At 33.1% G+C, this 19,900-nt stretch overlaps 1 protein-coding gene across 1 annotated transcript in view; it reads left to right on the top strand.

Moving 5' to 3' along the window:
- LOC145662203 (phospholipid-transporting ATPase ABCA3-like) overlaps positions 1–19,900 on the top strand; it is a 211,910-nt gene that overhangs the window by 29,896 nt on the left and 162,114 nt on the right. The window contains exon 8 of the mRNA XM_081727537.1: positions 12,863–13,112. Coding sequence (XP_081583663.1) covers positions 12,863–13,112 — 250 coding nt within the window. The remainder of the gene's footprint in view (positions 1–12,862; positions 13,113–19,900) is intronic.

The following is a 19,900-nucleotide window of genomic DNA, read 5'->3' as shown; positions in this document are numbered from 1 at the left end:
GTGATTTAAAAAAAAAATACCTGCGGGCAAATGGAAAATTGATTGACTTAGTTGCAAGAAAGCCGTTTGACATTGTAACTGAAACGCACATAAAATATACTTAATTCGGTATAATATCAAATTGTTTCTCATCAAGATTTTATTCACTTTTTTATTAGTTCATCTCTAACATGCTAAGTGTCGCAATACGTAAAAGGTATCACAGTTCACATCTTCAAGATATGTTTGACATATATTAAATAAACAATGCAAAAGGATGAATAAAGCAACTCTTAAGAAAGAATGTTAGTGTTCTGAATCACAACTCCTTTTTCGGCATCACCTTATCAGCTGATTTGACTTATATAGATAATTTTATACTATATGAAATAGTATCATATATACTTCTATTTTCATATTTATATTGTTAATGTAAATAGCAACAATACAGAATATCAATATCAATATTGAAATACTTTTTTTTTTTTTTTTTTTAAGTTTCAATCAAATCGAAAGGTTAGATATTCGGGATATTCGGGAATAAGGGCCATCTTACGCATCCTTTTGCATTGTTTGCTTAATATGTGGCCAAACATGTCTAGAGGATGTGAAGTGTGGCACCTTTTACGTACTGTGAGCAGTGGCGGATTTAGCGGGTAGGCAGGGCCTATCCAAAAATTTTGAAAAATATATAAACACTAAAAGATACAATAAAAAGTAAATATATTTTCCACTTTCTATATTAATGGTAAATAATTATTTAATAAACAACATCAACCACTAGTGTAAAAGTAATTTCCTATTGTCATTAATCAATCAAATATGTATATGTGTCCATACGAAGGAGCAAGCCTACCCAAAATTAAAATTCTAAATCCGCCCCTGACTGCGAGCCTTAGCATGTTGGAGGTGAACTACTGGAAAACTGAATAAAATTTTGTTGTGAAATGACTTGATACTAAACCGAAGTAGTTTGTTTTATCTTCAACTACAGTGCCAAACGGCTCTCTTGCAACTGTCAATCAATTTTCCATTTCTCTGCAGATAGCTTTCTTTTCTTTAATAAATTCATATTTACTGAAATAGATGTGAATAACACTGTTAATAACAGAACTGTATTTAGTATTTTTTCCCGAGAAGAACAAGTAGAATAACATCTAAAATTTATGATAAAGAAATAGTTATTCTTCTTACAGAATCTGTTACAATTACCAAAGAAAAATTCTCTTTAAGAATTCCCTCTCTGGACAGAATTCCTCGTCTCGAAAGATTAGGCAGAACGCGAATTCCCGTTCTGCCTAAAGGAAAGATATTTTTTTTTACAAACTGCCGGAGGGCCTTTAGTCAGAATGGGAACACACCATTAAAAATCGTGTCATTTTGATTTTTTTTTTTTTTTTTTTTTTCAATTTTGAATTCTTGTCGAGTTCAACCTTTACACGGCTGTGAACGTCAGAATAATGTTTGACCAATCGAATGCCAACGATTTCATCTCAACGTCACACCAAGCATGAGAAAGTGATACCAAGCAGACGCTAATTGGCTCTGGCTGAGGAAGAAAATCCAATGCAATCGTTCGTTGCATCAACGAATTTTAAAGTTAGTAATAATAATAATAATAATAATAATAATAATAATAATAATAATAATAATAATAATAATAATAATAATAATAATAATAAAATAATAATATAATAATAATAATTAAAAAGACGATAATAATATACGACTTTAATGCAAGATTGCAATCCCCAATTTTTTTTAACATCCCCCTAAATTCAAAACTCTGGATAAATTACTGACCCCTATCAAACAGGATCCAGCTTTTACTTTGTATTTCTTCATCTGTGAGACCCATCCTAATATTGTTCCCCCATAAAATTTATATTTTTCTAAGAATCTTTTTCCAACTATCTTTGCAGTTATAGTGCGTCCAGTAAGAGAACGTCCCTGACAGCTCGCAGTGACATTGCCACTACTCGCGTGTCAAGGTTTTTTTCGGTGCAACTGTAGTGGCAATTTAATTAATGGTATAAGACAGAGTGATCGTGGTTGGTAACACTGGTATCAAAGTAGGGGCTGCAATGTCCCACCGCATGTGGTAAGAAACGTCAGAGACCATCTCTTGTTGGCCGTGCTATAAGATTTTGAAAGCGTTCCTACATTCTTCTATTTCAGGTACATGACTTGCCCACCTGAACCCACTGGACTTAATTACCTCTTTCTCGTTCAGTCGTATTCTTGTACTTTCGAACTCACTGGACTTAATTACCTCTTTCTCGTTCAATCGTATTCTTGTACTTTCGACTATATTTTTGCTAAATAGGCAATGAAGATATTCTGTCTTGGTTCATCTATACCCTGTTATTTGTGTTTCTTAATTTTTTTTAGCAATTTCTATTTCTGTTCAATATAGTTTTGAAATATACGGTTCTGCTGTATTCAGTTAATTCTTTATGAAATTTAATTTTTGCTGTATATTGAGCAAATTGTCTAGGAAATGTCTCCACCTATTCAAAGTACTGTTTATATCCGTGAAAATTCTTCTGGTCGTTTCCTTTAAGAGATAAGCGTGAGGTTGATAATCTTTATGGAATTCGTTCATGTCTTCATACACGTCCGGAATATTTTTGTTTTGATTGTACCTTCAAGTTCAATAGTTTTAGCTTTCAAAAATCACGTTTCTTCGTTCTAAAAGCACTGGAAGTGTCCTCGGTGATGGCAATAATCTTTTTTTTTTTTTTTTTTTCAGTTTTATAATTCGGATTTTGTAGCTAACGCACTTTTGCCGTTTTTTTTTCTTTGCTTGTTAAGTACAATCCTGGTCTATCCTCGCTTTGTTTCTGTGAATGCCCGCTTAACCCAGTTTCATATTTGCTGAAATTATAATGTTATCCCTAATTTTGATCCAAGTATCCTCAACACTAGCTCCTTCGGAACCTCCTAAAACCGAGAATTTATTTTATACTTCAATTCTGGTATTACTCTCTCGTCTGATGCTTCTCTAATTCATTTAAATTTAACGTTCTGTTATCAGATGTTGATTATTTCCTATTTTCAATGATAATCTCTCTATTACAATTGCTGCCTCTAGGTAGTGATGAGTATCACAGCCAGATCTTAAATCTTGAAAAGTGGTCCGAAATCACGAAAGTTATTACACAGAGAAAGATATGAGTAATATAGCGTACGATACCGATAGTGAATTCAGAAAGAGTTACATAAAAGTGGCAGAGATGAATATACGAACTAGGATTGAGAAGCATGCGAGGAGAGCACCAAAAAGTAGGACATCAATTCCTAAATTAAGAACCCATTTATTACTGAATAGTTGATTAGATTTGGAGAAGAGGGGGCTGTAGCATGTGGTTGAAAGCTTTTTTTTTTCTTTCTTTTTTTTTAATGATGATGATGAAATTGAATATCTTCTTTCAGATTCCGAGGTTTACCACTTTAACATATTTTGGTCAAGTTTCTGTATGACGCTTGCATGATGTTTGTTTTTTTTTTTAAAAAAATCTACGTATGAAACGGTAATGGATGAGTTAAAAATCTGAATTGCCCTGATTGGATGAATAAAAATGAGCTAATTGTTAATACTAATAAAACGTGTGCATTAAATTTTCATAATGTTAAAAATAACCAAACTAATACAATAATAAAAATTGATGATGGAACAATTAAATACGTAGAAACTGTTACCCTTCTCGGTGTAAAAATATCTGATAAATTAAATTGGCAGCCTCATACAAAAAATATAAGTACTAAGTTAAGCTAACTCTGTTAGGCAATTAGATGTGTAAGAGAGAAGATTAATGTTAAAACAGCTAAGTGTATAAATTACTCAAATGTTCATTCTCTAATAAAGTACAGCTTGATGTTTTAGGGAAGTAGCCCTAAAAGTCTTGTCATCTTAAGACTAGTGATAAGGATACTAGGAGGAGTAGAATGGAACTTCCCATGCAGAAATATTTTTAAACAACTTGAAATAATGACTCTTCCTTCGATATATTTGTTTGAAATACTAAAATATTAAAAAAAAAAAAAAAAAAAAAGTAGTAGCGAATTTATTTTGATAAAGATATACACAGTTATAATAGAAGAAGTAAAGAAATGATTCCCTTGTATGCACACAGAACAAACATACGTAATAAATCAATCAACATAAAGGTACTCGATTATATAATCTGCTTCCACCATGTTTAAAAAATCACGTTTCTGTAAATAACTTTAGATTCAAACTTAAAAGGTATTTGATAGAACAAGGCTTTTACTGTATTGAAGAATATATTCAAAATAATTCGTATATGTGTGCCGGTGCTGTGTCATCAGTTATAGCTCAGAATACGAAATAAATAAATGTAACCAAATGGGGATGGAACTGATGCACAACTGTAAAATTGTGATTGAATTTAAATAAAATTCAAATGCTTCTAATTTAGAAAATGACTATTTGGGGGAAAGGGTGAGAGAAAGAGAAAGGTTATAATTAAGGAATAGGAATGAGCACTAGCCTGACATATCCAACGAAGCTGGTGTCGTCGTATGGTCATCTGGAATGAATATCTGGAGAAGTCTGGATTAGCTGGTGACAGTCAACATCTGGATCTTAATCCTGTTGAACTGCAAGGGGCGTCGATGATGCGTCTTTGCGATGTTGTCCTCCTACACCTTCATTCTACTACTCTGGTGACAAACTTAAAGGTGTCTGCGGCGATGAACCGTCAGAATGGTACTCTTTGACTTGTGGAGTCGGTGGTCCTCCAATGGTGGGATCCGTTTCTCTCCGATGATCCTGCACCTCTCTTGATCGCGTGTCGAATACCCCTTGTTGTTCTGTTCCTCGTGGTTTTGATCAATTCAAGAATGATGACCTAATTGGGAAGTATCAGGCTGTGCTTCAAGGTATGCGGAAGGGAAAGAAGGAAGCTAGTCGAGTTTATTTAACAAATATGCATTTACAACAAGTGTCTGAGAATGTACACTTCTAGTCAAAGTTTTCTTTCATAAGTTTTCAAAAGTTCATGCTTCTTTATATCAAATACACAGTCACTTCATTTCCAATAGACAGATACTTCACATATGGAAATTAAAATGTATAATAAGGTATACTATTCCATTCAGAGATTATAAATGTAATACTTGCAAAATCATAATTTATTGCATCCGTTCATCGTCATACAACGAAATTGGGCATGTCAGTTATATATATATATACATCAGTATACATAAACATACGTACCATTATTACATATGTATTCTTATAGATACACTAATTTACTTACTATACATTTAATTTTATGCATACGAATTATTTTGTACATACTCTTCAACCGAGTAAAAGCTTTGTTCTATCAAGTACCTTTTAAGTTTGGATCTAAAGCTATTTACAGAGACCTGATTTTTTTATACATGATGGAAGTAGATTGTATAATAGAGTACCTTTGTGCATAACTGATTTATTGTATATATTTGTTTTATGTGCATGCAAATGAATGTCATCTTTACTTCTTATATTGTGCCTGTGAATGTCTTTGTTAACAACAAATTCACTACTATGTTTTTTCAGCTACATTAATATTTCGATCAAATATATTGAGGGAAGGGTCATTATTTCAAGTTCCTTAAAAATATTTCTGCAAGAAGAGTTCCATTCTACTCCTCCAAGTATTCTTACCACTTTCTTCTGTAGCGTAAAGATAACAATACTTTTAGGTGCATTTCTCCAGAACATCAAGCCATATTTTATTATAGAATGAAAATTGAGTAATATATACACTTGCTGTTTTTTACATTAATCTTATCTCTTATCATCTAATTGCATAACATAGTTTGCTTAACTTACTTCTTAATTGTTCTATGTGGTTCCCAGTTGAAATTATTAGATATTTTAACTCCAAGAAAGGTAGCAGTTTCTACATATTTAACTGTCTTATTATTTATTCTTATTATTGGATTGACTGATTACTTCCATTATTGAGAAAATTTAAGGCACATGTTTTATTTGCATTAATAATTAGGTCATTTTTAGTTAATCAACTTGAAAGTTGGTTCATTGCCGTTTGATAGTTTGAAGCTAATTCGCTTTCATCTTTCCCACTAACCATTACATTTGTATCATCTGCATATAAAGTCACACATGAACTGTTAATACTTTCAGAAAGGTCATTTATATAAAGAAGAAAGAAAAGTGGCCTTAGAATTGATCCCTGTGGTACTCCACGATTAATAATTTCTTCACTTGATACACACTTTGAATTTAATTATTAACTATTCCTGTGATTTCAGTTACTTGCTTCCGATCTTTAAGGTATGATTCAAACCATTTATTTGCTAAGCCTCTAATACCATAGCAACTAAGTTTTTCTAGCAATATATTACGATTTACTAAATCGAAGGCTTTTGTTAGATCTAAAAATATTCCTACAGATAATTCTTTCTCATCCAACAACTTTCTGCAGATTTCCAGAAAATGAAAAATGGCTGTCTCTGTGGATTTACCTTTTAAGAAACCATGTTGTGTGTTGGATATAATAGAATACTTATTAATGAAATCCACTACCCGATTGAATATTATTTTCTCCAGAATTTTACCTATAATGAGTAGCAATGATATCGGTCTATAGTTTTCTATTCCATTGCGTTTACCTTTTTTGTGTAATGGTTTAACTTTAGCAACTTTTAGTTTATTGGGAAAGGTTCCTGTGGCGATTAAAATATTTGAGAGATAAGATTATGGTTTAACTAAATATTTATAACAATTTTTTATCAAATTGTTAGAGATTTCATCCGTTCCAGCCGAATTCGAATTTTTCATTTGTTTTATTATGATGATTAATTAACTCTCTGTTATTGGTTTCAAAAATATAGATTTATCACATTTTTTAAAATTTTATATTCCGTTAAGTTAGGTTTACTAGTTCCTCTGTTTTTAATAAGGGTTTGTCCTGCATGTGTAAAATATTTATTAAAAGATGCTGCTATGTCCTTTGGATTTGTCATGTTTACACCCTCGAAAATTATGCTACTTATATGGGTACTATGCCTTTGCATGTTGAGCTCTTCTTTAACTATTATCCACATTGCCTTTGTTTTATGGTGTGATTGAAGAATCTTCCTACTGTTATAATTTTGTGTCGCTATCCTCAACAATTTTTTATAACTAGTTTTGTGTTGTCTGTAAATTAATTCATTCATCCTAGTAGGGTAACGCTTTCTAGTTTTATTTAGTTGTATATTTACCATGTTTGCTTTTAAGATTTCAGATGTAACCATTTTATTTTTTCTTCTTTATTTTAATAAAATTATTTTTTATTGGAAATGCTACTTCAAAATTATGCTTTACAGTATCATATATTTTCTCATATACGTCATTCACGTCGGTTAGCTCATAAATATTATCCGACGTCTCCAAGCTAAGCAAATAAGCAAAATAACTAATATTATTTGAACTAAAACATCTCGTTATTATTGGTGTTTCATTGGGTTTCGCTATAGTTGCAGCTGTTTGTTTTAAAATGTTTACTTTTACAATTTGTGCTTCATGATCTTAAAACCCTGTATTTATAACTTCTGAATCATAATTCATGACTAATGGATTAACCAAAATCTGGTCAATGTTAGATACTGATTTTTTTTTTTTTTTTTTTTTTTTTTTGTTATTCTTGTAGGTAATTTAATTGTGGGATTTAAATTGTATGTTTGAAGTAAAGATTCAAAGCCTTCGTTCAGTTTTTCACTTAGAAAATTTACATTCAAATCATCTACAATAATTGAAAAGTATTTTTTAACATAAAAATACGCCAAAATTTTATCCACCTTACTGATAAATATTTCAATGTTACTGTTGGGCGTCCTATATACACAAATAATACATATTTTTTGCAAAGGTATCTCTATTATACTACATTCAAACTGTTTTTCTTCATTAAGTTTTTTCAAACATACTACACTTTTTTATTCTCATATCATTCTTAACAAAAATACATGATCCACCTCTTGACAAATTAGTTCTACAATTAGTTCTACCATATATGGTTGGGTATACGTATATTTAAACTGACATGTCCAATTTTGTTGTACGACTATTAACGGATACAATAAATGAATGATTGAATAATAAATCGAAAAGGATGTCATGCGTGATGTAAAATTTATGCCCCTCAGTGTTCGCGACGTAGCACTGTAGTGGTGAATCACTCATCCATTTCACCCAAGGGTGTTGTGACATGTTTGAACACGTGTTTGACTGATCGCCAACCAGTTCAGTTGCTTTTCACTGAATTACAGAGACAAAAACACGTGCATGTGTTGCTTAGTTGGCAGAAAACAAGTGACAGAATTCTGGAGCAGTATTTAGTTTTCACAGATTCCAGAAATTTATCCCTAAGCTTGACCAACTAGCTTCTTGCCCTAAATGCGGCTTTTAGCAATTTCCAAAATTAAAAACTGGCTTAAAAATATATTGATTTGATGACATTTTTCTCGTCCAGCGCTCTTCAACGAAGATACTGCGTAGCGCTCTGGAAAGATAGTTTCAGAAATGATTTGGGCAGGAAAGTGTTTCGCATCACAAAATAACAACTTTAAGTGTGATAGCAACTGTTAGTCTATAGATAAGCAAACATTTTCTTTTACACTCCACTGCGGGAATTAAATATTCCATCTCGTTATCATATCATACCGTGTTGTCTGCCTAAGCTAAATAGCTTAAACAGATGACTGGACGCAGATTTGAGTGTCAAAGCTTTCTCAATTAAACACCAATAATACTGTACAGACCAGTAGCGTGCGTTGTTCTTTCCAGTCGGAGAACAGATTATGAATGAGACCCCATCGCCATTCACTATTTACAAACTCTAAGATAATGTTAACTAGAAAAAAATGCAGAAGTCTTATTAAACGCTTACAGGGACATGCGTTTAGAAGTAAATGCAGAGAAAACAAAATACATGGAAGTGCAACGGGAGCGTAATACGACAATTTGTGGAGGCCTTAAAATATCAAATAATACTTTTGATAAAATGGATACTTTCAAATGTCTAGGATTAATACTAACAGACGAAAACCATATTCACGAAGAAATTAAATGTCGACTAAAAACAGGGAATTCGTGTTATTATTCAGTTCAAAATCTCTTGTCATCGCGAATTCTGTCGAAGAATTTAAAGCATAAAATATATATAAAACGATAATCATGCCTGTTTTTGTGTATGGTTGCGAAACATGGTCGCTTACTCTGAGGGAAGAACGTAAACTGAAAGTGTTTGAGAACAAGATCCTGAGATGAATATTCGAATCCAAGAGGAACGGGAATGGGGAATGTCGGATACTTCATAACGGGGAACTACATAATTTATACGGTTTACCAAACATTGTTCGGGTTGTCAAGTCTAGGAGGTTCAGGTGGGTAGGTCATGAAGCCAGGATGGAAGAAAGTAGGAACACTTTCAAAGTCTTAACTAAAAGACCAATCGGAAAACGACCATTAGGAAGATCTAGGCGCAGATGGAAGGACAATATTAAAATGAATTTCGCAGCAATAGGAATATAAAGTAAAAACTGAATCCAGTTAGCTAAGGATAGAAGCTAGTGGAGAGCTTTTCGAATGCGGCATTGAACCTCTAGGTTCCGTAGGCCATAGAGTTAGTTAGTTAGTTTAAGATAATATTAACTGAAATACGATGGACACTTAAATGTGCAGGTTTTGTCGGGGGTTTTCCACTTCCTTCTACATTCACATTCCACCATCTTTTTCAGTCATTCATTATTATTATTAGCTATCCGCCTTCTTTACTCTAAAAGCATAGACGCAAAATGTTATATTAAAAATTTTATTTTATATTTATATGTGCTAGGCCAATGTTGCAGATGATCAATCAGCAAGAACAACTGAAATCGGAGGAAACTTTCCTCCACCTTCCTACCTTCTGTCACATAGTATAACAATGTTCGCATTTGCGATGTATTTACTACGTCTGTTATTTTGTCAAGTAATATTAGAACAAAGGAAGAACTGAAAATTTCACCCTGTATTTCATCAAACATTAGCTGCACTATAGAGCTCCTTAGTAGGTCATTCTAAATTCTGTTGGAAGTCCCAGCAAAAGTTGCGTTGTGATGAGAGAACTTGTGAAAATAAGTATGATGATTACAGTAGACATTATGAAGATACAGTTTGGAAGATAGATTGACATTGTGATTCATGATTATGAAGATTCCAAATGTAAAAAATACGATATGTAAATAAGATATGTAAATATTAGGAGTTTATGAATGATATTGATTTATGATATACATAAGATGGACAAGGTTCAGAATAAGAATAAAGATTAGAAGAAGATTTTAGTTGTGTATTTTAATAGTTTATACAGTTACTAAGTTTCTAATCACATTTTGCAATCAAATTCAGGAGCTCAATATATTATAGGTGTTTTCTTCATTGACTCGCTATTCTCTTCATGTCTTCTAAATGCTTATTTCTGTTTTGATTCCTATTTGAAAACCTGTAGCTAATCATTTTTCCCCTTTATGTATAATTATGTCAACTCGATATTACTCACTCATTTGAATGTTGATCCTTACGTAATCGAATGACTCTATTCAATAATTGGATGGAGATGGCTTTCAATATTTATTGATGAAGTTTACTGTCTAAATCAGGGCGCAAAATTTCCGGTCGCCAGGTCACCATTGGCGACTAGAAATTTAGAGCTGGCGACCAATGTTTAGTAGAAATGGTTTCTACCTAAACTCACAAACCTGCACAGTTTCTGTTTCACGCGAAAATAGGTGTCACTGAGTAAGAGAAAACATGGAATGTGAATCTCTTTCTTTGTCAAACCAAAGACCGGGCGAGGAGGGACCTCTCATAATTTGTACGTGAGAGATACTGGACCATCAGTTTTGGATTGGTGTGAGTGCGCCAGATTTTGAAATTTTGCACCCTGGTCTAAATAAAAATTGTTTATCACAGAATTCTTAGACATTCTAAACTTCTTTCGTAGTAAAATGAAATAATAATTATGGCCAACACTGCAATTTATCACTCAATGAACATCTGCTTAATGAACGTAGTATTATAATAATTACTTTGGAAATACTCAGTGTAAAATTTGTTTTGGATTAAGGTGAAGACTAGGCCTGCCATTTAGAATAACCTTACTTTATTATAAAATTCAGTCAACCAAAATAACATAATTTTATCTGTACAATCACACATTGATGGGCCCATTTCGTGCTACACGAAATTTTGGAATACTTTATGTTGGAACAGCCACAGTCGTCTGTTCCATCGTCAAACTATTTCAATATTTAACAAGGAATATAGAAACCTAAACTTTCCCGATTTTTTTTCCAAAAATTAATATGATATTACACATAAGATTATAACAAAGGATTAACAAATTGCTTTATTACTTTTACATAAACAAACCGAACTGAACGAAACACTAAATTTCCAATGAAACATCCCTTTCACCTGGCAGTGCAGTGCAGACAAGAAAAGAAAAAGTGCCGATTGGTTGCAGTAAGCCGGAGAATGGACATATTATTTCTAGAAAATTGTTTATTTTTTAAGATTTTGAAATAACGTAAAGGCATGATAAAACGGTGCAAACATGCTGTTCCGCCTGTTCCATGGAGGAATCGCCTTTGTATAAGAGATTCTGTTTCAACGAGAAACTCAGTCATCATCAGAGCAGAGTAAGAAATTTATGCTACGAAACATAAGAGCGAATTAAGGGCGGAGCCAATGGAGGCAAGGCTTCAGGGCCTCCAGGCTCAGGGCAGGAGAATGCCTCTCTTTAATACTAAAATATAGCAATCGACTTATTATATTATAGGCTTCAGACCCATGCTACGTTTTTTCCAGCTCGCGGTATCGCTACAGTTAAGTCTTCTTCTACTAGCGTTTTCACGACACGCATTTTGAGGGAATGAGCTATTTTGGGCCTTTATTACAAACCAAATTATTAGCTTGTGACAGTTCCTTTGAAATATTTCTGTCATTACTGAGAGCAAATCTAGGAGATTTTCCATATCTTTATTCTATTAGTGTTTTTACAGGGACTGATGACCATTTGGCTTGTACTTGGCATTTGTGTGTTACACAGCAGTATATGAGCATACTGCTATGTAATGCTATGTGTAATGCTGTGTAATGCTGTGTAATGTTATGTAACTATTAATAATGAATGTAATTAAACTAATTATTGTAAGCATAAAAATATTAAAATATTACAGCATAGTTCTCGGTGTTTCGATAAGCCTATGAGGCTATGGAAGGCAGCAAAGAAATTTTATGCTCTGGAATTATTCGTAACATAGGCCACCTTGAAATAGTCGGCTCCAGAGCCCCAAAAGCCTTAATCCGCCCCTGGCGAAACATCTCACATTATGGAATGTTACATTTAACTTCTTTGGACTAAAAATATACTAATGATACGGATGGCAACTTGTAAGTATGAATAATATATACAGTCATTGCTGAAAGAACTATAATACTAAATTATTTTAACTGTAACACTTGACACACTAATATATCGATAATATCAAATTGTCAGGCATTAATTTCAAACGTCTTAGTAGATTCAAGCGTTGGTCTGCATTTCCCTCAAACGATGATGGAGATTTACCATTTAAACTGTATGGTCTATATGTCATTAGTGGCGCTTAATTAGGTATGAGTCTAATAATTCGACGTAAATTTTGTAGATATATCTTGTTTGTAGAAACTGATTGTAGAGCTGATATAGCTGATCTGCAATATTTCGGAGACATACGTTAGTAAGTTGCTTATGGATAACTACTTTCACGGTAACATAAAAATGTTAGTGCTTTTAATTTTAATATATCTACCTCACTTTTATTCTTTATACTTCAGGTGTTGGTTACAGACTGTCTCTGAGTGTTGATGAAAATTGCAAAGTAAAAGATGTTACCAATACTATTCGAGTTAATGTTAGACACGCAACGCTGAAATCAGATGTTGGAAATATTTTAGTTTATTTGCTTCCGCAAAAGGAATCTTCCAATTTTCCTAAACTTCTTTCTCATCTCCAGGAAAAGAAAAACGAGTTATCTATTATAGCATTTGGGCTATCCACTGCAACTATGGAGGACACTTTTCTCAGGTAAAAATAATCCAAAGCATAAATTATTTTATTATCCTTTCTATACTTTTTCCTTTTACCATATAATTGGTACGCTGTTTTCACTAGTCACGTTGCAAAAAAGGAATACTCGAGTCAGTGGCGTATTTAGGATTTTCTTTCGGGGGCTATGTACAACGCGAAGATGCATGCGGAATGGCAATTGGACCTGAGTTTGAGAATTAAATAAATTTTAATTTATGCATAAATTGAAATTTTAACCTCTTGGAGCTCTAGTGCCTATTTTTAGGTACTAAACTAGTGTCTTCGTTGTTCGATTAAAACAGAACCAATAAAGCTTTTTATTTTATTTTCTTTTTCAAGTCTAGAGGCACTGTAGAACATATTACGTGTAGTTTCACGCCTTTCTGCGTCGATACGTAGGAGGTGATGACGTCATAACTATAAAAAAAAATATTTTTTAGGCCTATTTTTATGATTACTGGCGGGCTTACTTTTGCACCTAGAAGATTGAAATTTTGCACAAACATTCAGTCCACAGAGTAGTATTTATCATATTTGTTTTCAGATCTCTGCGTTAACACAGGGGGAGGGAGGATCCAGACGGGCGAAAAGGAAAAAAAGAAGGCATATTCTTTTACCAAAAAGTCACTTTTTCGCGATTTTCCAGCCTTAGATACATGATGGAGACGTGTGAATGGTATCGTTTGAAAGGCAGTTCTATTCTGAAGAGAATGATGGGCGAACCATTATCCTAGGATAAATAAGGATGTCTCAGGAAATTTCTACTCAAGATCCTGTTTTATACGGGAATCTGGAGTATTGTGGGTATATTATTTTTTTGGTGGACTTACTTTTGCACCTAGGAGATTGAAATTTTGCACAAACATACAGTCCACCAAGTAGTATTTACCAGATTTTTTTCAAATCTCTACATTAACACAGCGGGGGTGCAGAGAGGCAAACATTAAAAAAAAAAAAAAAGATATTTTAACCAAAAAATCTTTTTCTTCGTTATTTTCCCGCCTCAGGTACAAGATGGAAACATGTGAATAGTACCGTTTGAAAGGCAGTTCCATTCTGAAGATAATGATGGGAGAAATATTATCCTAGGATGAATATGCATGTCAGGAAATGTTTACCTGAGATCATTTTTCTTTTTTCTTTTTTTCTTTCTTTTTTTTTTTTTTTTTTTTTTTTGATAGGCCTATTTTTATTATTTTATGGCAGGCTTAATTTTGCACATAGAAGATTGAAATTTTGCCCAAACACTCAGTCCACTGAGTAGTATTTATCAGATCTCTGCATTAACACAGGGAGGGCCCAGAGGGGCAAAAAGTTTAAGAAAGGGATATTTTAACCAAAACAAAATCCTTTCTTCGGGATTTTCTCACCTCAGGTACACGATGGAGACATATGAATGATACTGTTTGAAAGGCAGTTCCATTCTGAAGAGAATTATGGACAAGTCATGATCCCTGGATAAATATCGATGTCTCAGGATTTTTTTTTTTTTCCTGAGATCAGTGTCTTTTGCGGTAATCTGGGGCATTGTGGGGAATACTGATAAATATTTTCCCGCCCTTACTGTTCAAGATAGAAGCTTGAAATTTGATACACACATTTAGTACAACTCTTAGTATTTTTCTTTTGATTTTCAGGTTTCTGCTTTAATACAGGGGGTCCAGGGGGCTGAAAATTTGAAAAAAGAATTTCAGAGAGAAATACCGATTTCTCTGAAAATTCCCCGCCTCATAGACATGATAGGGAAATGTGAATGACACCATTTGAAAGGTTGCTCTATTGTGAAAAAAACTAGGTATGAACTATGAATCTACGATAAATAGGGATGATGCTATAGCCGCTTGACTGAAAGTCTATAATTTATCTAAAAAAAAAAAAAAAAAAGGCAAACGTAAAAGGGTTAATGCAAAAATTGCAGACTGATGAATCTTATGTGATATGATACAAAAATTTAGCACTGAATCTAACCTTTTATTCTAATCATGGAAGAAAAAGGAACCATCCTCTTGGCCTACCTAATTTCCCGGACTACTTATTCCCCCCTCTTGATTTTCTTTAATTCAAACATTTATCTTTCTTTATAACTAAACGATGTAAATATTCCTTTGCTATAATAACTAAAGTTCCGTTATGTTGACATCCGTGGAAGTTGGTGTGGAACAACAGATTCGCTTATCAGCTCCTCTTAGTTTTGGTGTTACTGACGACGGCCGACTCGAATCACAACTAACAATGGTCGAAAGTATGATAGGAGAAACGAAATAAAGTAACAACTAAGATTTGTAAAAAAGAAAAAAAAATGAAAAACAGAAGAGTAAAATGGACGAAATAAAGCAAAAAAAGAACGCAGTTCTTACATGGAATGAAATTTGACAAATACAATATTATTTCTGAACAAAGAGTATAAGAAAATGGAGAATCAATGAAATTCTTAGAAATTGTAAGTAGGATTATTGTTGTACATGGGATGCGAAAAACTAACAAATTTATTTCGGGGGGCTTGAGCCCAATAGCCAACCTTCCTAAATACGACACTGACTCGAGTGATCGTAAACTTTCCTTTCCCAAACACAATAATAGGTATAGTTTTTAAGTAACTTTCTTGAAACGGAAATAAGGATGACAATCAGAATGTGTCTTCACAAATTCCAAATGGTAAATTTATTTGGTAAACCTAACAACATGAAGGAAGAAGAAAGTTGTATTTGTAATCATAAATTTACTACAGTATTTTCTCACATATATTGCGCACCCTAAGTTTTAAAGCATTATTTTGAACTTTATTTTGGTCCGTGTATTTTATACATTTTTTTTTTCAGTTCGGTATGAATTTTCCTTTTATTGATTTATTTATGAGCAACTATCGGATTAGGCCCATTAACCGGTATGCCATACTAAATGTAAGTTATAATGTCAGAAGGCATACCGGGGATAAAAATGTAAAATAAGCACTGGTTTATTCGCACAATGAAGTACCCAATGTTCAATTGTATATACTTACAGTATCTCCTAATTCATTACAATTCGCACGCAAAATAAGTAAATAGAAGGGTTGAATTTATTGTGATGAAATAAAGAGTATAAGATCATAGATTATTAAAAAAAAAATGCTTACACTCTTATAACAACAAATCTGTAAATACGAGCATGACAGTAGTAACTTATTTCCAAATTGACCACTGTCTATGAGATTTTAGTGTCTTTTTAGGGATGTTATTAGTCTTTCTTCAGAGACGCAAGAAAATGGACGTCCTAAAAGCCATCTATACCTATAATTGGGATATTGAATGACGCATTTGACAAATGAAATGCAATGAGGCTTATAAACCACATCCGTCGTCTTCATTGAGATGCTGTGTTTATATACCACGCCAGACCTTATCTGAACTATCTATGTATATATGCCACGTTTGTCTATCAAGTGACTTTTAGAGCCAGGCATCAGTTTTTCTTGAAAGACGTAAAAAAGTGGACCTCCTAAAAGCCATTTAAGCCTGTGATAGGGATATTGAATGATTTTCTTGACAAATTAAATGCAAATGAAACTTATAATCCACATCCGTTCTATCTATCCATATGCTGTGTTTACATACCACGCCCATTCTCGTTTGAACGATCATCTCCATGTTTATATGCCACACCTATGTCTACAAGGTTCTTTAGGGCCACATATGTGTTTCTTCAGAGAAGTAAGAAAATTGGACGCTCTAAAAATCATCCAAATCTATAATTAGATATTGAATGACGTATTTGACCAACTAAATGTAATGAGGGATATAAACCACATCTGTCTTCTCCATCCAAATGCTGTATTTATAAAGGGTGGACAATTTATCTGGAACATCCATAATAACGGAGAAACTAGAAGACTGAGAAAAGCGAAACTTTGCACGAAGCAACTATAAGGAGGGGGCATCGTTTTATATATTAAACAATACCACCCAGTGAACAGTGTTGCCATCCCAGTATAGAGTTATATTTTTTTTTCAAATGGCACTACGTCAGATTATTACATATTTCAAATCAACATGTTAAACGAAAACTAAAAATACCACATTTGTTATTCAGTGTTGCAAACTAAGGATGTTATAATATCACAAACATCCAAAGTTTGGAAGCCTCTATCACACATACAGCACAACGGAGATGAACAAGAAAATGAACATCGGAAGCACCTTAGCGTTGGATACATGGTCATGGTAGGCCCTATGACATGGTTTGAATGAATAACAACGAAGTTACAACGGCTTGAAAATTTGGATTTTTTCGAAAGGCTTTATTTCGAAAACATGCTTAGGTAAGTAACATATTTAATTATTTGTATGGTTTGCAATTGGCAAACAAATCATTTTGCCATTTACAACACTTCGATATCTTAAACTGTTCTGGATATGGAATAAACATTGAAAATGGCGTATTTATGGACAATATTTAAACTGATTGTAGTTTTCCTTTTCATATATCATTGCAGGAATCACTTTTGGTAGGTGTAATTACAACAAGTCGTAGAAATTACATGATTTAAGAAGTGTTGCAAACTTCAGCAATGTTTATCATATCTCCGGAACGGTTTGAGCTATCAAAGTGCTGTAAACGGCCAAATAATTTACATATACATTGCAAGCCATACAAGTAACTAGATATGATACTTATCTATACATTTTCCTGAAATAAAATCTTTCGAAAATATTCAAATTTTCAAGCCCTTGTAACTTCGTTGTTATTCTTTCAAAACAATCATACCACGACCATAGTATCCAACACTAAGGCACTTTCGATGTTCATTGTCTTGTCCATCTCCGTTGCGTTGTACGTGTGATAGAGGCTTCCAAACTTTGGATGTTTGTGATATTATAACATCCTTAGTTTGCAACACTGTATAACAAATGTGGTATTTTAAGTTTTCGTTTAACATGTTGATTTGAAATATGTAATAATCTGACGTAGTGCCAATGGAAAAAATATAACCTTATACTGGGATGGCAACACTGATCACTGGGTGGTATTGTTTAACATGTCAAACGATGTCCCCTCCTTATAGTTGCTTCGTGCAAAGTTTCGCTTTTCTGCCTTCTAGTTTCTCCGTTATCATGGATGTTCCAAATAAATTGTCCACCCTGTATAAACACCCGTCCTTATCTGAACGATTTTCTCTATGCTTATATGCCACATCCGTCTGTAAAGAGTTCTTTAGGGACGGGGACTGGTGTTTCTTTAGAGACGCAAGACAATGGACTCCCTAAAAGCTATCCAAGCCTACGATTGGGTATTGGATAAGTTATTTGACAAATTAAACGGAATTAGGCTTATAAACCAAACCCGTCACCTCCGTCCAGATGGTGTGTTTATATACCACGCCATCATCAACAGAAAAACCCGTCTCTAAAGAGTTGAAAAATGTTCAAATTAAGCGAACAAGTACGGTAAGAGCTGCATAAAATTAATTTAAAAATATGGCATAAAGGCAATTTTATGATGGCGACAATATGCCACCATAACCAATAACTTATCATTCTTCCATGTAGCAAGAGTAAAGCAAGTCATTAGCCATTGTACCCCCATGTACTTCTGTATGACAGAAACAAACACATACGCCAGAATAAATAAATAAAATAAAAATAAATAAAAAACATAAGTAAATCAAATAAAAAGAGACTTAATATCATGATCATCCCGCTTTTGACAGTTCTTAAACTTTTGAGGCTAGCGAACATCACATGTTTACTAAAATTACAGTAATCTGCATCTCGAACTGAAAGAAAGGTGTTTGGTTGAATTAGTGTTTGACGTTCATTTCAGCATCAAAGTTTCACGAGACATAGCTTAATGTGCTATCCGAATCACATGAGCTCCACCAGAAATCGAGCCGAGGTCTCTCCCACAAGAAACGGATACATTAACTATATATCCGCGAAGAAGCTCTAAAAGAAAGGTGTTTGAAACATTCTCCATTAAAATCAAAAAGTCAGAATTAAATAAAGATTTAGGTAAGTACGATAAGAACTGGCACACAACTTTGATACGGTACATGTGATATTTCTTTTTTGCTACAAGTAACTCAAGAATTGAAAGGAATTCTTCAGAATAGTAATAAGAGCATTTTTTAAAAGAAATATATTAAATATTAACCAATGTTCAAAAACTGTAACGCATATTCTGTTTCTATTTATTAATATTATAATTATTGGAAGGATATTAGTATGTTACACGCACACTTGCCTCCGCAAAGACAACTAAAGGTGTACTTTGGAAGGAAGGAGAATTTACTTCCCCTACTTAAAAAAAAAAAAAAATGTTGGTATAGTTCAATTAACTGAACAAAAGTGAGAACTTAATAATTCAATATCTACCGGTAAAAATGCTCTACAGCACTCCAGGTAATCTATGGTCTACAATTGTCAAATAATAGAGTTAAATCGAATATTATCAACTTTATATAACTGAACTTGAACAATAAAATTAAATTCAAAATTATGATGATACAAACAATAACGCAAAATGAATTGAATCTAAACCAAAAATTACACTTAGAATTCAACTATTAAAGTCATTACAAAATACAAGCACAATGTTAAATGGCGTGCTAGCTTCCAATGAGAAAATCCAATAAATAAACTACTTACAGTAAATATTCCACTTATAATCCATAGCATTCACAGTAATAAAGTCGTAAATTCACCACACCATTCATCACATACACTACGAACACTTAATTTAATTTAGTAAACCGATTAGGTCGAAAAAGTTTCAATTTTGGCACCAAAGATAATTGTTTTCCTTCCTAT

The sequence above is a fragment of the Thermobia domestica genome, chromosome 10 (genome assembly GCF_964235325.1).
Source record: "Thermobia domestica chromosome 10, izTheDome1.hap1.1, whole genome shotgun sequence".
Lineage (NCBI taxonomy): Eukaryota > Metazoa > Arthropoda > Insecta > Zygentoma > Lepismatidae > Thermobia > Thermobia domestica.
Note: the sequence above shows the minus strand (reverse complement) of the source record. Positions and strands in the feature narration are given on the sequence as shown.